A 22,084-nucleotide genomic window follows, 5' to 3' on the forward strand; every position below is an offset into this window, starting at 1 on the left:
AAAAATGTGGCTTTCGAATTCCAGGTCATCTTTACAAATGTTCGTTGGCCCAGCTTATATCACCTGATGGAAAGTGTAGGCCTACAAGATAAAAGATGCCACGGTCAAGTCGCTAGCAATTTCAAATTAACGCTTAGCTTGAAGAGAGCTAGCATACTGTGTTCGTGTCTCTATGGTTACCTTTGACATCATTACAATCATAGAACCACGTGTCAAACTTTGCTTTGAAAAATGACAGAGCGTGGCTTGGCAGCAGTCATGAAAAAGCTTAATGGTTATTCTAACATTAATAAGCATTGCAGTCTGATTTAGTCATACTTTTAGATAGATAGAGACATGAATAGATGAATAGATAGATAGATGTTTAATGTAAATGTTTTTACTAAATATCCCTATAGACAGGGGCGGAGCAGAGGGGGGGACAAAGGGGCCAGGAATCCCCGGCCTCACCACTTGGGGGGGGGGCCTGCCAGTGGCTTTCGATTGCCAAACATCTTGAAGGGGCCCCATTCTACGATATTTCGTGGGCCCAACAGCTCTGACACAACTCCCGCCCCCCCTGTCCCAATACCAGTGCTCCGCCCCTGCCTATAGAGCCTGCCTGCCTAACAGTAAGGGGAAGATTGTTCCATAATGTGGGTGCACGGAAGGCAAAAGCCCTGTGGCCAGCTGATTTCTTCCGCACCACAGGGATTGATAGTCCAGCATGCATGGACCGCAAGGACCGAGCTTTAATGTAGGGTGTGAGCATCTCGGACAAATAAGTGGGTGCTTGGCCGTGTAGGGCTTTGTACGTGAGAAGCAAGAGATAGATAGATAGATAGATAGATAGATAGATAGATAGATAGATAGATAGATAGATAGATAGATAGATAGATAGATAGATAGATAGATAGATAGATATCTCATCCATGTGACCATCAAATACAAGACCATAAGACACCAGTCTTACAATAAGTTTTATTATAATTTCCATATATCACAAATATTCTGTCTAAGCAAAACCACATGTGACTATTGTTATAGTAGTGCCATTACAGTGTCCTAATGCCATTTCCACTAGCATATTTCAAGAACCATGTTTGGAGATATGAAAACTTGTTTACATTCAGTTAAAATGAACATAAATCACATATCACAAAATGTAAAAGGAAAGTATTCTAAACAAATTCTAATGCAAAAACTGTATCTTAAGCTTTCTACACTTTCGATACTCATGTCAGAATTTTTAAAAAAAGAAATATGAAACCACAAGAAGGAATATTATTTTATATAATTTTAACATTTTTTTGTTATTGTTGGAAATAATCATGATAATCTGGGTTTAAGACCAAACCCCTAAGTTTCATGACATCAATGCAAGTGTATAGTTTCAAAAATAATAAACTTTTTTGTGCATAATTCATGATAACAACCTTAATATGGAAGCAAAAAACATTGGGTTTTTGGCACAGATTTACTTCTGATTTGGGCATGTTTACTGACAGCCAGTGCAGTTTTCTGTTGAGTATTATGTAAACAACATATTTGCACTATTAGTAGTGTACAGTACGTTCTCCTTTGGAGGAATGGCAAAAGAGAGAGAAAGAAAGAATGAAAAATAACACGTGAATGAATAGGTGTTGCTGCCTCCTCCTTGCTGTTTGGCCCTACCATGAAAAATGAAGATTTACAAAAGGAAAAGAAAAAAGAAACAAAAGGATAGGGGAAAGATCCACTGAAGGGGATGAATCAGTAGTCCTCGGCTATAAAAGAAAAGAAGAGAAGGCCATTACCCAAAATGAGTTGGTGAGGAGGTTGATGAAGACAACGACAATGCTGACAAACGTGCAGTCAGCGTGCATGCTTAAAAAGTTTACAAAAAAAGTAGTGCTATTTCAACACTGTGAGTAGCCTACTCTGTGACCAAATACATTCTAGAATGTTAAATCAACTCTCAAAGTGTTCAGCTAACTTTTAAAATGATTACAATACTACATGCTCACGTAAATGGCGGTAATGATAGGGCAAAGTTAGCAGGGTTTAATTGTAAGCTACTGGATTTTTTTTTCTTTTTGAGACTGGGCCATCTCAGCTTGAAGGCATTTCATTCCAAAGAACAAAAATGTCCATTAGCTTACATGACCTGGACGAATGAGAATATTCACACCAGATGATATTAATACATACTACATACAGTATAAAAAAATGGCAAAGAAGAGCATGCACTTCACTCTGGGTTAGTCTTGAGGATGAAGCCTCCAGGACGATGGCATGCCAGCGTGCAGCGAGGTTAGCGTCGGGAGCACTCCGTGCAGTCTTACTTTCCACTGTGAGAATACAGGTGCTGGCGGCTGTGCCTCGGCTGTTGACGGCTTTGCACATGTACTCTCCCTCGTCCTCGGGGAAGGTTTCGGGCAGGTAGAGGCAGTACGTCTCCCCCCGCTCGATATACTGATAGTCCTCACTGTCCGGGAGCATCTCGCCCTCGAACCACCAGGTGACCTCAGGCTTGGGCTCGCCGGTCAGCTTGACGGTGAACCGGACGGGCTCTGCGTCCACCACGGACTGGTTCTTCAGGGGCTTCTTGAACCACGGCGCCCCGGACCTGGCGTGGTCTTCCTCATCCTCGTAGGCCGCCGAGCCATTGATGATGCTGCCCTCCTCATCTTCATCATCATTATTCTGCCATACAGATGACATCACAAAAGTCTCACCACAAAATTTTACCTTTTTTCCCCCTCCCAACAAAAAAATGGAAAGGAGCAAGCCACTCATGCATGTGGCTCTCTCTGTCTCTCTCTCTGTCTCTCCATGCAATAAACCATGCATCTCTCTCTCTCTCTCTTTCTCTCTTTATCCATGCAATAAGCCGATTCTCTCTATATCCATGCAATAACACACGAGTCGGCTTTAACTCCTATGTTGCGGCTTCCTCTTGCGATTTACTTTTTGGAGAGCGGCGTCGATCTCCTGCTGCTCGAACTGCATCCTCTGAAGCTTCTGCTCCTCGATCCTCCTCCTCTCCTCCTCCTCCCGGGCCTTGGCCATCTGCTCAAAGCGTGCGCGCATGTCCACCTTCTGCTTGAACGGAGCGTCCAGCTCTTTGGCAGCCTCGTTGCCGAACTCGTCTTCATCCTACGCAAATAAAACTCTTACTCTTAGATAGCTAATTTTGACATTGGGTTTGTTTTTGTTGTTGTCGTTGTCACAGAGCAGGACCTCTGACAATGTGAACGGAACATTTTTAAGAAACGTTCAGGGACTGACCAGCAGAGAATTTGGCAAAGGTATCACTGAAAAATAAGACAGAAAAACCCATCAATTCCTACTGGAGCGGAGCGAGAAAGCATGCTGTTTCTGTACCTCCTGGAATCGCTCAGCCTCTCTCTCTTTGATTTCAAGGTCAATGGCTTTCCTTCTGGCTCTCTCCTCCTCAATCTTCTTCTGAATCTCCTCATCGGTCAGCTGCTTGATCTTCTCAAACTTGGACTTGAGGTTCTTGGCCTGGATGGAGCCTGTTCGCTTCAGCTTGGTCAGCTCCTGGTACTCTTTGCTCACCACCTCCGAGCTCTCGTTGACCTCGTCCTTCAACAGATCCAGCAAAAGTAAAGGAGTCATTGAATAGATAACAGACTGTAATCCACTGTAGAGAAATGTTGTGATATTTGCTGATCACTGATGAACATAGGCAAACTGAGAATACATGAATAATAACTACATACTTATATGGAAATTATTCTTATATCTGACGGTGATGGGCAACCTGGATTGATAAATTATACAATCCAGTGCCAGTGTCAATCCACATATTCCAAATGACCTGGTTTTAGCTGTCCAATTAAACCAGGTGATTGATGATTAAACCAAGGTTCTTTAGAATATGTGGCCATCACAGATATCTGATTATTTGTGGTCTGATTAACCTTGTTGTGCAGAGCCTCTATTATTAGCTTGCTGTGTTACCAACATGGTAATGACCAAGTCTTAACCTGTTGCTTAAGACCCTCCGTCACTGGCGGGCCCATCTTCACTAAGAGGTAGGGCCGTTGATAGCTTTGGCCAGGCCCAGGACAAAATCAACGTAACCATAATGCTTGCCCTACCATCTGAGGCATGCTGTAATAGTCATTGAAAGTTTAATAACCATAGTACTACTCTACTATGACCGAACACAGGGCCTTTAGTAATGCACTGCGACTCGGTCATTGCCATTCTGGTAACAACAAATTTATAACACCATGTTTTAAGGGGTTAACACTTAACAGGACCCCCCCACCCAAAACCTACAATGTAACGGGGAACCCAGTTCTGGGCCCCCTCTTCCCCTAGGCCCAGGAAAACGGACCTGTTTGTAACACCCCCTGTCAGCATCCCCACTAGGAGACTGCCATACAAGCCAAGATATAGTACATACCTCCTCCATCTCTTGGCGCATCTGCTCAAACTCCATCTTCTCCATCTCCCGTCTTTTCCGCCTCTCCTCCTCCTTGCGTTTCTTCTCGGCCTCTTGTTTCATCTTCAACATCTCCTCAAAGTTGATCTCCAGTTTCCCAGGGGACAGTGCTTCTTGAGATGTCGTTTTTGTCAGACCAAACTCGTCGTCGTCAGCCTGTGCCTATTGAAACAAAGAACGTGTCATTGCACGTCTCATTGCCCGTCTCATCTCCAGTAATACATACCCTGACATTAATCCACCTTATTACCCATGGTTACAATGGCCGCACCATTACTATGTTGCAAGTGGTTGCTAGTGCTAAATCATTTAGAATTGGGCTATTCAATTAGATTTTCATCTGAGCCACATTTTGAAATCAAGAACTTAAGTTGGACCGCATACTTTCAGCCATCAATAACTCGGTAACGACACTTCAAATCAGTAGTCTACAAACAATTTTAAACATCTAACCTAAAACCTACCACATTGAATGTAAATGTACAAGACAAGCAGGAGATTCACAAGAAAATAATGTGTTGTACTGCAGTATGAAAACTGCAATGTATACTCCTACAGTTGGGAGCCATGTCTGGGCCGCGGACTGCGTCTGGGCCGCATGTGGCCCTCGGGCCGCCAGTTGAATAGCCCTGATTTAGAACGTCTATGGGCAGCCTAACTGGAACTGCCAGACCAAATATTTGGTGAATGAAACGCCTTTGAAATGGGCGGGGCGTAATAGGCAGTGATGTGCAAAGTGCAAAATGGAATCATTACTTCTTATCTTGTGCCACATATTTCAAATGACATTGTTTTACCTGTCCAATTCAACCAGGTGATCATTCAACCAGCTAATCACCTGGCTGAATTGGACAGGTAAAACCATGTCATATGGAATATGTGGCACTGGATTGTAACTAATGAATCCATTTTGCACACCACTGGTAATAAGGTATATGCAGTTAGTCTAGAAGCCTTGCAATTTCTGCACGTGATGAATATGGCTGGTGATGGAATTGAAGATATTTGGCACCAATAAACTATAGTACAAAGCACACCCACATCAACATACACAACACATACAATCATATAGTGTGATACAGATCTACATTACAAAACAAGGCAGAACTTTATGTAGATGTCTTACATTCATCTAAATGGGTCACACCTTGTTTTGTAAGAATAAACTACTCTGAGCACATCAGCATATGAAGTGATCCTAAGTGTCAACAGCTACAATGACATTTGAAGATCAGTCAAACATAAAGTGTCTTACTTCTCCATCTCCATATGCAGACTTTTCCCGATCCGTACCAGGACTCTTGAAAACACAATTTGCATAATAACATGAAGCAATGAAAGCATACCATATGAGCACTGCAGGGGTTGAAATAAATAATTACCTCCGCCAAAGAGGTTATGTTTTCAGTTGTGTTGGTTTGTTTGTCAGCAGAATAACTCAAAAAATTATGAACAGAAAGATTTTGATTAAATTTTGTGGAGTTGTTGGAAATGACTAAATTTTGATTACATTTTGGAATTCTTTAAAACTTCACCATTGCGGGATAAGGCAAATTTTGACAGTCCACTTTCTAACTCCACAAAAAACAAGTCAGAAAGACTTGAAAAAAATGTGGGGGTAATACAGTCAAATGTTCTATCAAACAGCTTCCTTGGCGGAGGTCTGCACTCTCTGAGTGCATTTCTAGTTCTGATTTGTGTTGTTGATTTTTTAAGTCAGACTTCATTAGAATTGTATTAGGTAACGTGGGGGTACTTGGGGTGATCTGGGGGTACTCGGGGTAATGTAAGGGTACTCGGGGTAAACAAATTGTTAGCTGAATAGTATTGATTACTGACTTTGTGCTCAGATGATATCAGGAAATAAGCAAAAATGCATGCCATGCTATGAGAGTCTGTTGCCATATTAAATATGCACTTTATCATGTTAGCTTGTTGAAATTATACAAAGGGCTGCAATATTTGCTAGTTGCTGTGGAGGAGCCCACACTAGTAGAGCAATTACATTGCAAACTACATAGCAATTACGCTTTCATCCTTTGCCAAAAGAATGTGCAGTGTACATAGCTGAGTCAGCAGACAGGGAAGCAACATGAGACAAGGACATCGGACACATTTTCTGGCAGACTTTGTCATGTGGGTTAGCATTAGATTAGTATAGAACAGGAGCTACAGACTACAACACATTAACACGCCAGGAGACATACTATAACATTCCTTTCTGTCCTTAATTTCTTGTCTTAACTAGCCTAGAAAACCACACTAACCCACCAAGTGGCAAGAATTTTTTTTTTTTGCTTGGCAGGTTGGTCTAGCATTGCATCATAAGGGAAAATCATAGCTGGCCCCTGAAATCGGTCTTCCAATCGCAATGTTCTACCTGCAAATCAAATTTTTATTTTCAGTTTGAATCTGTGTAGGGAGTTGTTGGGGAGAGCTGCGTTGCCCTGGGTGATACTAAGCAGTTTGAACCATAGACTGTAAAATGGACACCAAAGTTCCATTGTGTGCCATTCAAAGGTTTTGAAGCATTTCTGACAGCTTGTTTTGGAACACAAAACATGGAAATGTTCCTGAAGAATGCAGATTGTAGGCCTATACAGTCTATGGCTTGACACCAACTGCTCCGCCCATAGCGTAAGAGGATAAAGGACAAAATAAAATCTCTAATCTTTAATCTTGAACCTTCCACTTTCCCAGTGGTGCAATGACAGGCCATTCATTTTCATGTAGCTTGCCAGGCTACTGTATATATGACCTCATACCATATTCTTGCGTGCTTCTGCAAACTGCTTCTTCTCCTCCTCCAAGCGACGACGGGCCTCCTCCTCTTTCCTCTTCTGCTCCTCCTCCCTCCTCTGTCTCTCCAGCTCCTCAAAGCTGACGCCCAGCTTGCCTGGCTTGGCACCCTCTGCGTTGATCATGGCCAGAAGAACCTCGTCATCCTCATCAAACATCTATGGCGCATGAGGGATGGATAGTTAAATATTCTTTCACATATTCACAATATTGTTTGGTCAGCTGAGCTAAATTGCAAGCAAAACCCCTCAAAAAGCAAAGTGGCTTCAGGACCGAGCATCTCTCCAACTAACTGAGTAGCGTTGTTTGCACACAACTAAAAAACAACACATGAAGCAGCTCAACACTGACCATGCTCTTCCTGGCCTCGGCGAAGGCTCTCCTCTCCTCCTCCATGCGTCTCTTGGCCTCCTTCTCGGCACGCTTGCGTCTGTCCTCCACCCTCTGCTTCTCGATCTCCTCAAAGCTCAGCCTCAGCTTGCCAGGTCTGACCCCCTCCTTGTCTCCCTGCTCCTCCAGCATCTCTTCCTCATCATCACCCTGTGTGAAAAAAATATGGCAACAAGAACAATCAGAGCTGGCAACCTGGCTCCCTAGCCCAAGCTAGATGCACATGATGTTCTGTGTTCTGCGCCACCCGCAGTGTTCTGGGTCACCTGCAGGTGGTGCCAAACACACAACATCATGCGCACACACAGACGGACAGACAAACAGAGTCACAGAGAGACAGACAGGGTCATTGCAATACCTGACCCAACCCTGACCTAACTATACTGGTACAAAGTATGCAAACCAACTGGTCAAACCACGTATAGTATGGACACAGGTTGAACAAAAAGGCAACATATGGAGGTCGAACATATGGATTTTTCCAATTTGAAGCTAGCGTTATCAAGTATTGGCATTACTGTATGAATGACAATATGAAATGAATGATTTGTATGACAAGTTATGCAAATTTGGTATCAAGTATTAACTTGGGCCCGCCCATCCTACCTGTGATGCTTTATAAAATTTAACTTCATGAAATTTAGCTTTGATAGTCTAGCAAGGTGAGCCATCTAAAATGGCAGGCAATGAAAATCTACAACTTCAAATGTCTCAGTAGAGGTGCATTTAAGGCACCAGATTAGTTAACATGAGAGAAGGAACAGGTGGTCTGAGTGTCCGAGTGTTAATCATCAGATATTGCAGAATGTTCATTACCATCTGGAGCTTGGCCTCCTCGAAGGCTTTCTTCTCCTCCAGCAGGCGTCTCTCTCTCTCCTCCTCCACCAGCCTCTTCTGATGCTCCTGCCTCTCCTTCTCGGCCTCCTCAAAGGACATCTTCAGCTTCCCTGGACACATCTGCTCCCTCTCCTTGGTCTGGGGCTCGTCCTCGCTCTGTGGGACACAACACCGGGACATGGACATCATCAACACCTTCAGCGTTGCTCCTAGTAAGGCCAGGAGCAATACAAATATTGTTTCTGAGCTCCGGAGAAATCCGGAACTCCACCCACTTTGTCAGGAAGCAATCAACTTTGAGCAGCTCCAACGGCCCTGGGTAGAAGCGTGTTCAAGGCAGTGACGTGGTTTAAGCCGAGACATTCTATTTGGGACTAAGAAAATGTTTGGTTTAAACTTCGGCACAGCCTTTTCTGGCCTCAACCAGTAGCAAACCTAGGGTTCATTTGGGAAGCGTTATTCGTTTTCTTCTTGGTCAGGCCAACATCTCAGTATGAGATTTGAAATTCGATGATAATCAGGAAAGAACATAGCACCACCAGGGATAAAACTCAGTGTTTAATGGTGTCTATGTGTTGCAGATTTCAAGCAGCAAAGTATTTGCAACCAAATATTAAAAAGTGGAAGTTTGATGTAAAAAAATAAATGAATAAAAATAACTAGATTGCATTTCCTCACAGAAAATGCTGGAGTATGCTTGCCCGTCTTGCATTCGTTGCCCTTCATGCATGCCTTGCCTTTCATGCAAGACTTGCCCTTAATGCACAGGCTGCCCTTCATGCATACACAACATACAGTTAACCAGCTAAATATGAGCTAACTTCCTGTTTGGTATGTATCATATTGGCAAAGACACATTTTCACTAACTGTAGCGCCCCCCAGTGGCCGTATTGCACTGAATTTGGTTTGTACCCTCTGGGTGTACTGAAGATCATGTGTGAGAAATTTCGTTAAGATCTGTCAAGGCGTTGCTGAGATATGAGCTAACTTCCTGTTTCGACGGTGCGTTTGCCTTTGTTGTCAAATTTGATTGGCTGCTGTGCGCCGATGCTTTCAGCTATTGTTCTGTAAATTTGAACATAGGTGCAGAATAGTCCAATGGTGGTCTGATAAAAATTGTAGGACGAACAGACAAAAATTGTGGGCGGAGTTTAATTTTTATTGATTTTTGAATATGTAAAAATGGAAATTCATGATTGTAAATATGGCATCATAGTATGCATTGGATTCGGCTTGACTCAAGGATTTCAGCGATACCAAGCTTTTGATTAATTGAGGTAAAGACGGGCCAATATGGGCAAAAACACATTTTTGCCTATTGTAGCGCCCCCTAGTGGCCTATTTACACGAAAATCGTTAAGTGTCCTCTGAAGATAGTCCTGATGAAGTATATAAAGTTGGGTTCTGATACAAGTAGCCGTTGCCGAGATATGAGCTCACTTCCTGTTTGGCGTCTTTGTCGCCAATTTTGATTGGCTCCTGTTTAAAGACGGTTTGCTCAATCGTTCCAGAACCTTTAGGGTAGATGTATCTTAGTCCGAAGATGCCCTCACAAAAAATTCGTGACGATGGGACTAAAATTGTGGGCGGGGCGTAATTTGTATTGATTTTTACAAAATTCAAAATGGCGGCACAACTTTCCCAGGCGGAAAATGACGTCATAGGGTGCATTGGATTCGTCTTGGCCCAAGGATTCCAGGGATACCAAGTTTTTGAAATTCCGACCAACGGTTCAAAAGTTATAGCATGTTAATATTTGCAACTTTGACCTGCTGGTGGCGCTAGAGAGTTTGAGGTTGCCCTGTGAAAAATACAAATCCAAAGCGGATCACCGAGCCGAACGTTTCGGTCTTTGAACGGATTTTCTATCTTGAGCGGTTCTTCAAAACGAATGGATCGTAGAAATAGATGAAAATTAATAATAACCCGGAAACGGGGGAATAACAATAGTATGCTTGCCGCATGATATTGAGTAAATTCATCCACTGTCTTTGGCCGAAATCCGAAATGGTTATACAAGACAGTGCAGCAACTAGGCCTATGCAAAGCTAAGCTACGGTCAGTGCTGATAGATTCGGACAATGGCATGCAAAACGCTTCCACCCACTTATTCAACTCTCGGGACTGTGGACAGACAGTCAATTTGACCTGGGGGTGGCTTATCCAATTAAGATTTTTTTAATCCCCTTTCCCATTCTGCTTAATTTGGATGCAAATTACACAGTGCACACCCATTTATTTCAGTTGTTGACAATGACCACAAACTTGGGGTTTGTTGAGGCACTTTCAATATAACTAGAAACTGTTTTGATTATCTATTCACAGGGAGCAATTTTTAGGGTGTGTGTGTGTGTGGGGTGGGGGGGTGAATCAATTTGAATTGTTCATTGAACTTTTTATGAAACAAAGGTACTTTTGTAAGGGAAAATCTCCCAGCTGTACAATAAAGCTACATAAAACAAACTTGGAAGCTCGATCTGTCCGTACCCCTATGGCCATAGAGCGGCGCTTGGCATCTCGGAAGGATCGCCTGTTCTCGTCGTATCTCTTCTTCTTCTCATCCTCGGCTCTCTTCTTCTCCTCTTCCTCGCGGTTCTTCTCCATGTCCTCGAAGTTCAATCTGATCTTGCCGGGGGCCTTGGAGGACCTGGCCGGTACCACCTTGATGAGGAGGGAGTCGTCTCCTTCCTGAAAGGGAGACCGCGTCTTAGGACAGCCACAGTGATGTGTCATTCTCGACATTTTGGACAATGGACATTTGGACAATAATGGACATATTGGACAAAAGCATTTTAACGTATTGGACAATAACTATTGCAACAATTTCTACACATATACAGACACATTCTACAGACACACTGATACACAACATTGTGCCATTCAAACATTTGGACAATAATGAACAGAATGGACAATAAGCATTTCACCACACACAAAGATACAGATACAGACATGTTAACTGCACAGACACACACTGTCTCTATTTCCCTCACACACAACACACATACAGATAGACAGACCAAAATTCACACTGACAGACACACACACACACACACACACACGGACGAACACACACACACACACACACACACACACACACACACACACACACACACACACACACACACACACACACACACACACACACACACACACACACACACACACAATACTAGATAAGATGCCTCCCTCCGCGAGCCTTTGGAAGGACATTCCTCTGGCCTGCATTTGCAGTGGGTCAGTGGAAGATAGGGAGCTCTAATTCTGTCAGGGGGTGCTGAGAGACTGAGGCCAGTCACATCTCATCACGCAAGCGGCGGCGGTGTGTGTGAAAGTGTCCAGTCTTTCACGTTGGACACACTTCAGTTTCTTTTGGCTCTGTCCAGGGCCGCTGCTAAGGTTTTGGAGGCCGTAAGTTTACCTGGTCAGGAGGCCCCCTCATGATTAAATAATAATAATAATAATAATAATAATCTACAAACTAATAAATACTGTATATGTTTTGTAATGTAATTCAGTATTTTTTTTCATGACTTTTTAAAGATCAATCTCAATTTAAGAAGCCCCATTTTTTTTATATCAATCTGAATTTAAGAAGCCCCAATTTTGGGGGCAAAGTGGTTGGTGCCCCAAGCACTGGTTGGTACCCTAAGTGCTCTGCATACCCTGCTTATGTCTAGCGGCAGCCATGGTTCTGTTCTGGCTCTGCGCGTGTGCACCCGCACCCGCGCTCGCACGTGTGTGTGTGTATGTGCGTGCACACGTGCACGCGTGTGTGCGTGCATGCGTGTGTGTGTGAGCATGCACGCACAAGTGTCTGCATCTACATGTGTGTGTTTTTCTGTGCTCACACGCATGCATGTGTGTCTGATTTATGTGTATGTACAGCATGCGTTTGCACCATGGCTGGGCATTATTGACACCTAGAAACAAAAAGCTACTGGACTGGCATAGCCTGTGTACAGTAATTAAAGTGAGCAGATTATCTGGATTGTTGATGGGGGGATTGGACGCATTGAAGCTAAGTGCCCCACGGGATCTAAATCAGGACGGTGATGGCTTCCTCGTCACAGATGGTGCTCGTCAATAGTGAGTGTCCTCCACACGCACTGGCGAGACAGTTGTCGTGTGAGTGACACCAGTGAAGTGAAAGCAATGGAGAGGAGTATGGACACAATAGAAGCCCATGAGTGCAGCTATAATGGCAAATTACTTCTTTGTATGTAGCAAATGGGGTCGCCAACGAGCCTACTCACTATTTGCTGAAAATACTCAATTACATCATAACAACATTGCTATGACATTAGAGAGCCTTAAGTAATAGATTAAGACATCGCCATTACAATTTTGTTGACAGTAAGGTTATAACATAGGCTCTGCGCAAAGGGTTTTTAAATCTTTGATGCTATATTAAATTGTACATCTATACATACTGTGAGGTAAAATATTTGAAGTCCTCTAGCAACTCTATGGATCCACAATGTCCCCTAAATGTAAATGAAGAACCAGTTCTTTCACCAGTGAACAGCAAGCTCATGGATTAAGAGCAATAGCAGACTTGTTTCCGTTTTTTTTTTTCTACCGCAAAGACGGGTTTTGGGACCGCCTCCACATACGGAGAAGCTTTCAACTGTCACCCGGAATAACTCATTGGGGGTTTGCTAGGGATTACCTGAATCATCAGCAATTCATGGAGCAAGACTGGCCCCTGTGGGGGGCTAGACTTGGAGGTCGTTGACCTTAGTAGCATGCTAAAGACACACCACATGTACCCTTCTTTCTCTCCGTCTCTCTCTGTCTCTGTCTCTCTCTCGCGCGCGTTTTCTGTCCCCTCACTCTTTTATATATTATGTGTACCATTAAAAACGCACATGGATGCACAGCATACACACACACCCACTCACAAACACACCCACACCCACTCACACCCACACACACAGCAGTATAGACAAAAGACTAATCCACAATTACAACATAAAAAAATATACATAAAAAAGACATGGACATTAGCATAAATTCACAATCTATTTTTAAAAAAGCACACACATATAGACACACAAATACAGGCACACAGACATAGACACAGACACAGGCACAGAAACACACACGCACACACATACAGACACACACGCGTGACACAAGCAAGCAAAAAAACACAACACGCACAAAAAACGCAACGCCACACCAAAGTCCGTCGGCCATCGCCCACCACCACCCCACTCACCTCCTCGGCTTTCTTGGCCAGCTCCTTCTGCATCTTGGCCTTCTCCAGGGTCTCCTGCGCCACCCTCTTCTTCCTCTCCTCCTCCGTCCGCTTCCTCTCCTCCTCCTGCCTCTGCTTCTCCATCTCAGCGAACTTGCCCTTCACGCTCCCTGGGGAGGAGGCACATGGCCAACCGGCACTGTGTAAGCGTAGCGTCGCCACCCTGACCTGAGGTTTTTACGGCTGGCTGCCGTCTGCTTGGGCTAACTTGCTAACTGGATTCACTTCCTGTTATTGCTGTTATTTCTGAAGCCCTGCCTGCCCTGCTACAGGTGTAGCCTCTCTCTCCCCTGAGTCTCGGCGAGCGTACCTGTGATTTTGGGGACGTAGGATTTCTCGGGTTTGGCCGGTTTCACGTCTTCCTCATCGCTGGAGGCTAGCAGCTCTTTTATCTGCAGATCGAGGCGGGAGAGAGAGAGAGAGAGGGACAGAGAAGGAGAGAGAGAGAAGGAGAGAAGGGCCGTGAGGTGAGGGTTTATCTAGGGATCATCTGCCTTTGCACAGTTGCTAGACTTTGTGCAGTGCCGGATTAATGCACAGGCTAGATATGGCTGCAGCCTAGAGCCCCCCACCTGCCAGGGGGCCCCTGACTGGTCAAAAGTGAAAAATTGCAGAATTGTGACACGATGCAATATCGGAAAATTCATCTGTCATGTTGAGTACACTTGGTAGACATGTTATCCTTAATTCTTAGCTCATAATTATGACACTGTCTATGTGAATTTGTCCCAAAATTTGCCCTTCAGGGGGGCCCACAGCAATCTGTAGCCTAGGGGCCCCAGGCCATCTTAATCCGGCCCTGACTTTGTGAGCCACGCTGGTACCAGCTAGCCAAGCCACCTAATCCATCCCCCCACACATAAGAGCAGCACCACATGGCCTTGGAGGACTCAGCTGATTGGTTGTGTAATCTGCAGAGACACGGAAAAGGGATCAGCGCCACCACCAAGGCAAACCCCCCCCCAGACAGGCAAGCCCTTGATGAGCACCAATCAACATGTAAATGACAACTACATGACGAATACAGTATAACCAAACATAGGAGTCATTTCGGTTACACTTTACTTGATGCCTGCTGCGTCATACGTATAACATAACAGTGTCATCACAGTGTCAAAATAATGTCACGAACGAGTCAGAAACATAATGTCAATGCCATAAATGTTTTCATGATCAGGAAAAGTTGACATTGTTAGGCCCACCTTTATCATAACCGAATTTTACTTAATGACAAAGTCATAAAATGTTTATGGCATTGAAATAATGTTTATGACACATGCATGATTGCATTATGACACTATTATGAAACTGTTATGTCATACGTATGACGCGGGTGTCAAGTAAAGTGTTACCGTTATTTCTTCCTTTTTTAAGACTGTGAGCAGCATCTGCACAATATTGTTAGACCCCTTTCAGAGCCCTCAGGTCGAAGTGGCAGAAAAAATTGTGTGTCACGGCCCATGTAAGGGGGGCCTTGGCTGGAATCTACCGGTATCTGGGGGGCCTTGTCATGGTAAAGTTTGGGAACCCCTGCACTAGGATGTGGCGAGGGGTGTGAGTTGAAGGTGAAAGTGAGGTGTGGTGGTCAGAGTAAGCGCCTCCGTACACCGGTTCTGCCAAAGTGCAGAGCACTGATCTGCCAACGTTCGATTCCCTTGTTTTCTATACAACCCAACAGAGGGTTACAGGTTTGAAGGTCCCACCCTTACCCCTCCCTACACCTCCATCCATGTCTGAAGTGCCCTTGAGCAAGGCACCTAACCCCACATTCTTCTAGAGGCTGTAATCAATACCCTGTAAAATAACTAAATCACTTTGGATAAAAGCGTCAGCAAAGTGCAATGTAATGTAACGTAATGAGAATGAGAATGAGAATGAGAATAACCTCTTGCTTGCGTCGGTTCCACTCCCTCTCCTTGATGTCCTTCTCCTTCCTCCTGGCCTTCTCGTCCTGGTTCCTGGTCCTGTTGCGTTCCTCGCGGGCCTTCTTCATGGCCTCAAACTTGTTCTTCACATCCCCCTTCCCGATCTTGGGCACGTAGCTCCTCTGCACTGGCTTGGCGGCTTTCATCAACAGTTTCTGGTGTGTGTGTGTGTGTGTGTGTGTGTGTGTGTGTGTGTGTGTGTGTGTGTGTGTGTGTGTGTGTGTGTGTGTGTGTGTGCGTGCGTGCGTGCGTGCATGTGTGTGTGTAGACATAGGAAAGACATCAGGATTACAAAAAAATCAAGCAAACAAAACAGACAAATAATGGTTTTACCATGCACTTACTGTATACATTAATATTTCACTTATCAGAGTGCATTTGGGTACAGATAATTGGTAAGTGTGGCAACTGTTACTACAAAGCGGATTCCAAAAAAGTTGGGACACTTTGTATTATGTGAATAAAATCAAAATGCTGGCATTTTCAAAACATCTAATATGTTAATAAGGTAGAGCATTATGTACAGACAACATATCAGTTGTTAAAGTCGAGCAGAAATATTGTTTTGAGGTAATTATGTGATAATTTCAAATTTCACCCTTGCAACAAATCCCAAAAAAGTTGGGACAGGGCCAATAAAATGCTTTTTATATTGGATAAGACTAAACACAACACAAGGGATGAGACTGAACAGTTAAATACTTTCACTGTTGGCATAATTTTATTCAAAAATTAGATATTTTGATATGCGAGACATGATTTCAGCAGCTCAACTGATAGGTGTGTTCTTCAACTTGTTTACCTTTTTGTTATGCTTATTATGTGGCATATCCTGACTGCAAGAAAACAATTTTCTGACCTGTTTACTCCTATGATGGAACCACACTGTTGGAACATAGTAGAGATTGACATTTGCCGCCATTATGGGGCAATATCTAAAGGCGGTGCTCCAAAATATAATGCCTTGGTAGCTATGTTTGCTGTTTAAAGTCTGTATGTATCATTCAACATTCATTTTAATGCTCTACATGAGTAAGAAGACCCTAACCAAGTCACCTCTGCACCCCTTTACCATCATATATGCTGTCTTTCAGATTGACCACTAAATCAAGTCGAAGTATTCATTTTCTATATAACCTGGAGGGTGCATGACTCCATAATTTTCAAAAAGGATTCAATATTTTCCATTCTGTAATCAGAGGACAGTTTCACATGTCTACTAGGTCCATAGAATGAGCCTTTCCGCACACAACACGGTTTAATGTCTGCATCATATGCATTAATCAAGTGTTGTGTTTATGGTCATTTTTTCGAGAGCTGTCATTGTTGGAGTGTCATAGTTTGCTTATTTACCACGAGTATGTCATGATCTCATAACTCGTGCAATGATACACAGAACTTTATATTACGGAAATAGGCCTTATATACCTGCAATTTTGATAATTCAATCTTTCTGTGTAATATATAAGTAATTAGTCCCTCAAAATCTTCGCTGCTGAGTGCCACAGCCTCTATGTGATGGTATTTTATTTGTGCATTCATGTTGGCAGTCAATATAGTTCCTTTTAAAATATTCTTCCTTGTGTAATTTTTAGAATTATCCAACTATTACAACATGTTTTGGCTCTGTCCCAACTTTTTTGAGATTTGTTGCATGGGTCAAATTTTAAATGATCACATACTTACCTCAAAACAATAATTCTGCTCGACTTTAACAACTGATATGTTGTCTGTACATAATGCTCTACATTATTAACATATTAGATGTTTTGAAAATGCCAGCATTTTGATTTTATACACAAAATACAAAATGTCCCAACTTTTTTGGATTCCGCTTGTACTTCTACTATGTCCTCAGTGCATTTTTCAGATATGCATTTATAATATTTCCCCAAGTAAAACAGCCCATTGTTGTAAATGTATTACAAAATGGACTCAAAGTGTTTTGCATTTGACCACTTCATACATATTAAAAAATGCAGTGTTATTTCAACACTTAGAGATTACTCTGGGACCAAATACACTCTAGAAGATGTTAAATCTGCTCTTTAGGCGTTGAATTAACATTGGCAAAGGTATCTGTGTATGCAATAGTGTACCTCTTGTACATTTATCACAAAATGGACTTGAAGGGTTTTGTATATGAACTCTTCATATCTAACGTCGTACCTCTTGTCTGAGAGCTACTTCGTTTGCATTGGCCTCCTCCTCGCACACCACATCAGCGATGTTCTTGATGTCCGTCATGGTGGCGTCTCTGGAAGCCCGTGCCTCTGCTCGCGCCTTCCTGGTCCTCATCCTCGCGGTGCCCTGGTCCTCAGCGTTGGCCTCTGCCGCTGTGCTGTTGTTGTCTGTTTTCGTTTTGTCTTCATCCATGCTCTCCACCCCATTCATAGTTGGCGCCTCTTTGGCATCTCCATTCATGACCGTGGCATCATTTTCTTTGTCAGCATCTTTGTCAGTGCTGTTTTGTTGTTGTTCTACGTCTCCCATATTTACATCCTCTTTAGCGTCTGTCTTTGGTTCCTCTACATCTCCACTTTTGACACTGTCAACGGCCTCCTTATCTTGTTCATTTGTGGTATTATCGTCCTTGTCCTTGTCTGCTGTGCTTGTGGTGGAGTCGGTTGGGGTTTTGGTGTCCTCCGTGCGTTTGCTGTCCTCCATGCTCTTAGCGTCCTCCATGCGTTCCTCTTCCTCTTCGTCCTCCTCGGTGTGGACCGACACCTCTTCGTCTTCTGCATGGATGTCTTCTGTACTGGTCATGCTCATAGCCGTGTCCATAGTTTCCAGGTTGGTCATACTCGCCACCTCAGCCATGATTGCTCCCCTTTCCAACTCAGTGACAGTCCACCTGTGAAAATCCTTGTTCTGGGGTCTGATTGGAGTGCACACATTGTAAGACAAATCATGAGGACATGTATATTTCAAAGGGAGTTTTACTTCATGAGACACATTTCATTATGTTGACCTTCATTCTCAAAACTAAATTATCTTTTAAGATTCCACATCATGACTGTTGTCATGTGCAACTTCTCCTGTGTACTAAAGCTATTTGCTAAAGGTGTTTTACACATTTGAAGCACATTAAATTACATTGAGTTAACAATTCACCAAACTAAATGTATCTTCTAATATTTAACGCCATGACTATTAAGTAAGTAAGTGTGCCCTTTATTATCCCAGTGGGGAAATTCATGTGTTGCAGCAGACACACATACAACTTGTGCAAAAGTAATTGACATACTGTACACAGAGGGCCAAGAATAAACAATATATAAATTGTTCATCTGACTATTGGGATAAAAGCAATGCCAAATATATTATAATATGCATCATGCGTGGTTTGGTCATTGATATATTAATTTACTGGCTTGGTTATTTGAATCACTTTTGGTATTTGTTGTTGTTGTGCCCACAAAACAAGATGGCAGCAGCCTGAGCGGCCTTGTCTGGGAGACACTGCCGAGTGGGAGTAAGTTAAGTGAGAGGCGGCTGGCCTGGCCTAGTATGCAGATCCCCATTACAATGTCCAGACTCTAATTTTAACCCCACTCCTGTCTTTCAGGACATGTGACCAGGGCTATTTTGGATCAACAGATACGTGGTGGGACAGAGAGAGAGAGACACAGAGACAGAGAGAGAGAAGAGAGAGCGAGAGGGGGTCAGCTACACCACACACGTCAGTCAACAGGTTCCTCACAAAAAAAGTGGCCTCAGGAATCCCTGCTGCCAAGACTTAACTTACAGTCTGGAGTCACGGTTCCCAGATTTAGAAAGCCAATATTTGAACATTCTCCATTGGTTTTGTTACTGTGTTGGATACCTCACAAAGGAAACAGCAGATTGAAAATGAAAATGAGTTTGTGCCCACCCTACAGCTTTGGGGATGTCCACCTGTCAAAATGCTTAGTTATTGTGTATGACTTATAGGCGTTTCTACCCCCAATGAACTTAACGTCATGAGCTGTATCATGTTCCCAACACTTGCCGGGCTTAGAGCACTTTTCCTCCAGCTGACCACAAGGACACACGATGGAAGGACAAGGCAAATCCTTTTAAAAAAATAACTTCACTGTCTGAATATGGTTATGCTTTGGCTATGCAAGGCACTGACTACATTATTTCCGAATTATTGGTCAACTGAATCCTCCACTAACGATGGTGGAAAAATGTTCAAAGTTGTCAAAGCCTTGGCTGCTTACAAATGACACTGGCTGTTGTTGATGACTCACACAATGCCAACGGTATTACATGGCACCACCTCTGAGAGCAGTAGGCCCGCCGTCACTGCTCTATTTCTGTGGACACTGATAAAGCCCTCGGAATAAGAGAATGGCAGTCAAGATTATCCCTGTATCATTGTTTTGGTGGCCATGTTCTAGAAGTTTCCACAGGACTGAGAGACAGCATCTAGCAAAAGAACATGTTATACATGTCTTGCAATATTTTAAACCTAATGCAAGATGAAGCAAGCTTACCATTTGCTGATTCATTGTCTAGCTATGCACCATCTTTAGGCTACAGGTCTTCTGACCCTGACATCCTGAAACAAAATTCATATCTACTCCACACTTACTCAAATAGGCCTAATTATTATCACAGCTGACACTGAAATATCTATGTCAACTGACAACTGAACATGAAGTATTTGTGATGGTCTGTTGTTCCACATAAAACACTATGTACATCACACATAGTCTGGTTGTGTAGGCCTACTTGGTTAGGCTATCATTCCTCAAGTCCAAAAAGAGTTAAACACACAGGCCCATTGATCACAGTTTGAATATGGGAATTTTAACTGCCATATTAATCCATGTTAACTTGGGCAACCCCTAATATAGGCCTGGTCAAATGACTTCCTATTTATGGTAGGTAGACATTATTCAGATGACATTAAATATGAGAGAGACGTTTGAACCATATTACACTATAAGAGTTCATTAAACTTGCGTTACAAATGACAGCTAGCCTTTGCAACACAAAACTAGGTCAATGGATCACTGTTAGAAGTAAAATGTCACCTTCTCCTATGGCCCATTTACAAATTGAGTTAAATGGTGAGAATAGGCCTACACCACGATGCTGCTAAATCTGTACACTCAGGCCTGCCTGCACACACCAGGTTCCTACATATTTGCTTCGAATCTACATCAATTAGTTTATCTAATTAGAACAAAAGTCATTAATCTCAATGTAGCACGCGGCTCATATATAAGTTTTGAGGCCTGGGTTATTTTAATTTCCGTTTAACAGGTGAATTGGTTAGCTGTGTATCCTATTTATAAATCACGCAGCAAAATGTAAAATCCATGCGTTGTCTGTGATGGAATTACCTCCTTCAAAGATTATATTCCTCTCGCGACTGTCATAGAATTGCCAGGTGTTTGTCGATGAAAATAATACCAACGACAAAAATCCAATTCCCAAAATGCGCACAGAGACAGCGGAGTCCAGCTCCCCTTGCGGAGACACAGAGGCGAATGGGTGAAGTTACATAGCGGTAAGCAGTATCCATAAAAGTGCTGTTCCGCTCGCCGTCTACCGCATTCCAGGCGGGCCTCTCGATGGCTTCAGCTGTTCCGTCACACACGCATGGTCTTTCCGAGTTCTTCTTTTGGCTTTTTGCAACTGACAAGAAATGTTGTGACTTCTATCTTTCCTTCTTCTTCAGCGAATATTGGCAATATAGACAATTGGTGCTGGGGTATGATGATACACATCATCACTAGTCTGCCAATTGGTGATTGGCTTACAATTTTTTTTTACAGACATCGAGGTGTAACATGGAAGGGAAATTGTAATTTAATAGGCCTACAATGTAATTGGCAATGTTTTTGAATGTAAAGACATGAGGTCCAAATCAAGAGGCTGTTGACTGCAGGGCTTTTTAGATTGTCCCACAACGGAGGGGACATGCTGCAGACATACCCTTCAATACAGGCCAGTGGCACAGCTCAGACACTGCCCTACTTATCACTGACAGGGGCTGGTGTGGACACTGATAACCTCAATACTGCAGTGGGGAAAGGGGGAGGATGTGAAGTGCACACAACCTCATGCGCCTGCAAACGGCTTTGGTGAGTGCTGCACAAATGCAGGCAACCGATGACATTAGTGCCGGGGTGCAGCATAGCTTTGTTTACCTGTCTCCAAGTGTCTTTCTGCGCTTCCCTTGTGCAGGATCGTATTGAGCCCACGTGGCGCACCTGGCCAGTTTACCCCAAAGGTGTCTTGATGAAGAATACCGGTATTTGTAAAACTTGTCATGTAGTGCCCCCTCACTGGTCAAAATGGTTGGTGCCCATGGCCTGGGCCCTGTGCCACTGGCCCTTATGAATAATCCGGCCATGCCCCTTTGTCATGCAGACAACACAGTGACGAAGGATGATGATGTGGCCAGACCACCCACCCCTCCTTTTTAGAGTTACATT

General features: G+C 43.3%; 1 protein-coding gene across 3 annotated transcripts; it reads right to left on the reverse strand.

Annotated features, from left to right (window-relative positions):
- Positions 1 to 946: 946 nt before the first annotated feature.
- On the reverse strand, positions 947 to 21,152 carry nexn (nexilin (F actin binding protein)). Of its 3 annotated transcripts, none has more exons than XM_063201506.1 (15): positions 20,987 to 21,152; positions 17,820 to 18,528; positions 15,611 to 15,805; positions 14,036 to 14,117; positions 13,687 to 13,835; positions 10,950 to 11,150; positions 8,441 to 8,617; positions 7,586 to 7,774; positions 7,201 to 7,392; positions 5,691 to 5,735; positions 4,397 to 4,597; positions 3,346 to 3,567; positions 2,929 to 3,117; positions 2,304 to 2,664; positions 947 to 1,745 (listed from the first exon to the last, which is right to left on the reverse strand). In XM_063201506.1, exons 2-15 carry the CDS (start codon positions 18,468 to 18,470, stop codon positions 1,732 to 1,734), a joined length of 2,868 nt encoding a protein of 955 aa, XP_063057576.1. In that variant the 5' UTR covers positions 18,471 to 18,528; positions 20,987 to 21,152; the 3' UTR covers positions 947 to 1,731. The 3 variants fall into 3 exon arrangements, with proteins under 3 accessions (XP_063057576.1, XP_063057575.1, XP_063057577.1); XM_063201505.1 differs by having other exon boundaries at positions 10,950 to 11,168; XM_063201507.1 differs by lacking the exon at positions 5,691 to 5,735 and having other exon boundaries at positions 10,950 to 11,168; positions 20,987 to 21,151.
- Positions 21,153 to 22,084: the final 932 nt, after the last annotated feature.

This window comes from Engraulis encrasicolus, chromosome 6 (assembly GCF_034702125.1).
Source record: "Engraulis encrasicolus isolate BLACKSEA-1 chromosome 6, IST_EnEncr_1.0, whole genome shotgun sequence".
NCBI classification, from domain to species: domain Eukaryota; kingdom Metazoa; phylum Chordata; class Actinopteri; order Clupeiformes; family Engraulidae; genus Engraulis; species Engraulis encrasicolus.